General features: G+C 53.8%; 1 protein-coding gene across 1 annotated transcript in view; it reads right to left on the bottom strand.

Moving 5' to 3' along the window:
* Window positions 1-3749, bottom strand: part of LOC104500074 (vesicle-fusing ATPase) — a gene marked incomplete at its 5' end in the record, with an annotated part of 25156 nt that overhangs the window by 18782 nt on the left and 2625 nt on the right. Inside the window, 2 exons of the mRNA XM_010143668.1 lie at window positions 104-260; window positions 818-913. Coding sequence (XP_010141970.1) covers window positions 104-260; window positions 818-913 — 253 coding nt within the window. The remainder of the gene's footprint in view (window positions 1-103; window positions 261-817; window positions 914-3749) is intronic.

The raw sequence follows: 3749 nt of genomic DNA, 5'->3' as shown, positions 1-3749 counted from the left end.
AAGAGCAATTCTCTGTTGTTACAGGCGACCACTCAGGTGACTGATGGGAAAAGTTACAGCAGTCACTTGGGGTGTTTTTATATTTATTTTTTCTTCAGTTTACCTTCTAGAAGGACGCTGACCAAAGGCGTGCGGTCGCTGTTCTTGGTTTGTTGAACAAGCAGCTCCCCATCATCCAACACCCTTGTTACCGGGTCACCCCACTTGATGATACCGTTCATGATGTAGCTGGCATAGTCCTCCTGGTTGGTTCCAAACGCCTGTGTCAAGAGAGGGGGCACTTATCTTACCGAGAAGTTCTGCACCATATCAGAAAAACATGGAAAGTGAGCAGGACCAAGACTCTGGGAGATGCTGAAGGGAGAAGTCGGTCCTGGCAGACCCGTGGTGACACACAACATTCCCAGCTGTTGGGGACCATGCGCATTTGGAAACATCTCACACACCCTCAAAACGGCGTCTGATCAGTGCGAACAGCCAATCGAAAGGCAGTTCTCAAAACTGAGGCTTAAACCTCCTCCTACAGCCCTTATCAAAGCTGCCACTCGTGAACTGATGCAGCCTGAACAGGAGACAAGGAGAAGAAATCCCCAGGTGCTCGCTCTTTGTCCTGGTCCTTTGTAAGATTCTTGCAGCCAACAGAAGGTATGAGCAGAGCCTCAGCACCGCAGGCAGGTCTCCCCACCTCCATTCCCACAGCCCAGGACATGGTGTGTCAGCCCATGGGGCACCACAGTGTCACCCCCGAAGGGAGCTGCTCCCTCATGTCACTGACTGCACTGGGTGACGTCACAGCAGTCACACAGGGCCCACTCACCGGTTTGATATCATTCTCCAAAGAGGCAAAGAAGTCTCCTCTTGTCACACGCAAGCTCTCTGCCTTCTCCATGTCCACTTCCACTTTGTTGCTGGCCTAATAAAAGCAAGAGAGACACTGGAATACAGCAGCACCACCCGCAGCCCTGTACCCCCTCCCACCCACAGACCCAACCCCCCACTTGGTCTGTGCCAGTAAGGAAAACGCTCCTGAACATGCCCATCATTGGTTGGACTTGGGCTGGGTCCCACCAGAGCACTCACCCTCTTCACAGGGTCACTCCGCACACCAACAGCTGTCCCACCCCACTGGGTGGAAGTTGGAGTGAAGAGTATGGCCACAACCCCACATTTCAGAGGAGCCGCCCCAGCTAAGAACAGGATGGAAGTTCTGCACCGTCCCTGAGCTGCTGCCCCCCTGGACTACACCAAGTGTGGGGGAGGCTCAGACTGGTGCCCAGGGTGGGAGTAATCTCACCCAGGTTTGAATTTCTAAAGGCTATTGGAGTTGTGCAGGTTCCCCTTAGAGCTGAGCTCTCCCCATGCCATTTGGAGGCTGCGGAAACAAACCCTTTGTTGTGCTCTCTGGGTGCTGGGTGGGAAGGGGATGAACCCTCCTTCCCTGTCTCTTCTTTCAGAAAGACTCATTCCAGTCTGGTTTAACCCAGCTCAACACATCCTTGTCACCTTCAGCAGCTCCGCCAGAAAGGAGCGGTCACACTGCTCGGGCTCAGGAGGTTTTTGGTTCCTGCTCTCACCTGGCACCTTCCTCTTGGTGCAAGAAGGAGGTTGGGAAATACTCGATTTCCTTCTGCTTCGTCTTTATTTGCTTCAGTTCCACCAAAGCCACAAATCCTCCCCAGGCAGCACCTCGCTATCACTTGGAACAAACACGCTGCAGTTAGTGCAGCTCACCCCAGGCTCCTAAATGAGGAGCGTCCCCTTTGCCCTCTGCTGCTCCCAAACCCTCCAGCCACACTTAGGAGCTGAGGAAGCAAATGCCCAGTGGAGAACAGCACCAGCGCAGCCTTCCCCAGTAAAGCATTTCTCAGCCATAAGTGCTCCTACCACCAAGAGGTGGCGCAGAGCTGCTCCCACTGGAGCCAAAAGAGGTTTTTAACTCCCGAAAACAACTTGAGAGCTGCCTTTAAAGCTGGGAACGTTGTTCCGCTGTCTGCAGACGTTCAAGCCAGCTCTTGGTACGTGGCTGCAGCTCCACAACATGGAGCGGCTCCACTTATCGGATGATTTGGAGACCTGCATGTGTATTGATCTCCTTGGGCAATGATCAGGAATTGAACAGATTTAATCACAGAATCCCAGGTTGGGAGAGACTTGGGGTCCAGCTGGCCCAACCTTCCCTGGCAAAGCCCCATCCAGACCAGCTGGCCCAGCCGAGTCTTCCCAGCATCCAACTTTAGGGGCTCCACCACTGCCCTGGGCGGATTATTCCGATGGCTGATCGTCCTTGTGCACAATTTCCCTCGAGTCCAACTGGAATCTCCCCAGCAATAACTTGTACCCATCATCCCTCGTCTTTTCCAGGGAACTCCTGGTAAAGAGGGAGTCACCACCACCTTTGTAGCCACCTTGAAATACTGAAACACGGTGAGAAGGTCTCCCCCGAGCCACCTTCTCGCCAGGCTGAACAAACCCCGTTCTCTCAGCTGTTCCTCCCACAGCAGCTCCCCAGTCCCTGGATCGTCTTTGTTGCCCTTCTCTGGACCATCTCCAGCCTGTCCACATCAGTTCTGTACAGCAGGGACCAAAACTGAGCACAGAATTCCAGATGTGACCTGAGCAGCACTGAGCAGAGGGCGATAAGGACTCTCTGTCTCTGCTGACGATGCCCTTGTCGATGTGACCCAGCATCCCACTGACTTCTCTGGGCAGCAGCAGCACATGGGTCGCTCCTGTCGAGCCTGTTTTCCACCAGGACCCCTGGTACCTTTCCACAGAGGTCGATTCCAGCCTGGGCTGCACTCTTGGATTGTGTTTGCAGGACAGAACCTTACACTTGTCCTGGTTGAACTTCATCAGGTTCTTGTCAGCCCACTCGTCCAGCCCTCCAGGTTTTCCTGCAGGGTGGCTCTCCCTTCCCAAGCGGTCACTTCCCCATCAGCAAACCCCGTCAGGGCTGATCCCCTCATCCAGATCACTCAGGGGGATATAAAGCAGTGCTGGGCCCAGCATTGATCCCTGGGGGACTCCACTTGTGCCAAGCTGCCAGTTTGGAAAGGAGCTACTTACCAGCAGCCTCTGGGGTTGGCCCGTTCCCACTCACCACACAGACCATTTGTCTAGACCAGAACACATCAGCTTCTCTGGGACGAAGCTGTGGGGAACCATATCAAAAGCCTTGGAGCGCTCCAGGTAGCCGATGTCCAAGGCTCGCCTTTCCCTGTCTGCTGAGGATCCCCACCCAGCGGAGTTAGAGACATCGGAAAAGGGATTAGTGACAAGGAGAGGCAGAAGCTGATCCATGAGAAGCAAGTCAGCTCCTAAGTGGAACAGCAGGAACCTATTTTTAAGTAGCGTGGAGATAAAGCAAAAGATCTTCGTTCCCTTCCACCAAAGGGCAGCCCTGAAAGACCTCTGTGACCTCCTGAATTTCCCACTTGGACCACAACAGATTTCTCTAGATTCCAAAACAGGCATAACCGTCACTGTGGGTTACCCGCGTCTCACACCCCAGCAGTGTAACGGTCCTGCATGAGCTGAGAGCTCAGGAGGTAAAACTGGGGATTTCAGGGGGGCTTGTGGAAAGCACAGCCACCTCTGTCACCTCGGCCTGAGACCAAGGTGAGGGACGAGTCAAATGACTTTTGACACTCAGAGATGTGTCTCCAAGCTGTCCTCTTCTGATAGGACCATCTAGAACCAGGACGAGCACGGAAAGGCAAAAATCATAATAAAAACCATCCCGTCAGGCT

The sequence above is a fragment of the Buceros rhinoceros genome, unplaced genomic scaffold (assembly GCF_000710305.1).
Source record: "Buceros rhinoceros silvestris isolate BGI_N320 unplaced genomic scaffold, ASM71030v1 scaffold12169, whole genome shotgun sequence".
In the NCBI taxonomy this organism is placed as follows: Eukaryota; Metazoa; Chordata; class Aves; order Bucerotiformes; family Bucerotidae; genus Buceros; species Buceros rhinoceros.
Note: the sequence above shows the minus strand (reverse complement) of the source record. Positions and strands in the feature narration are given on the sequence as shown.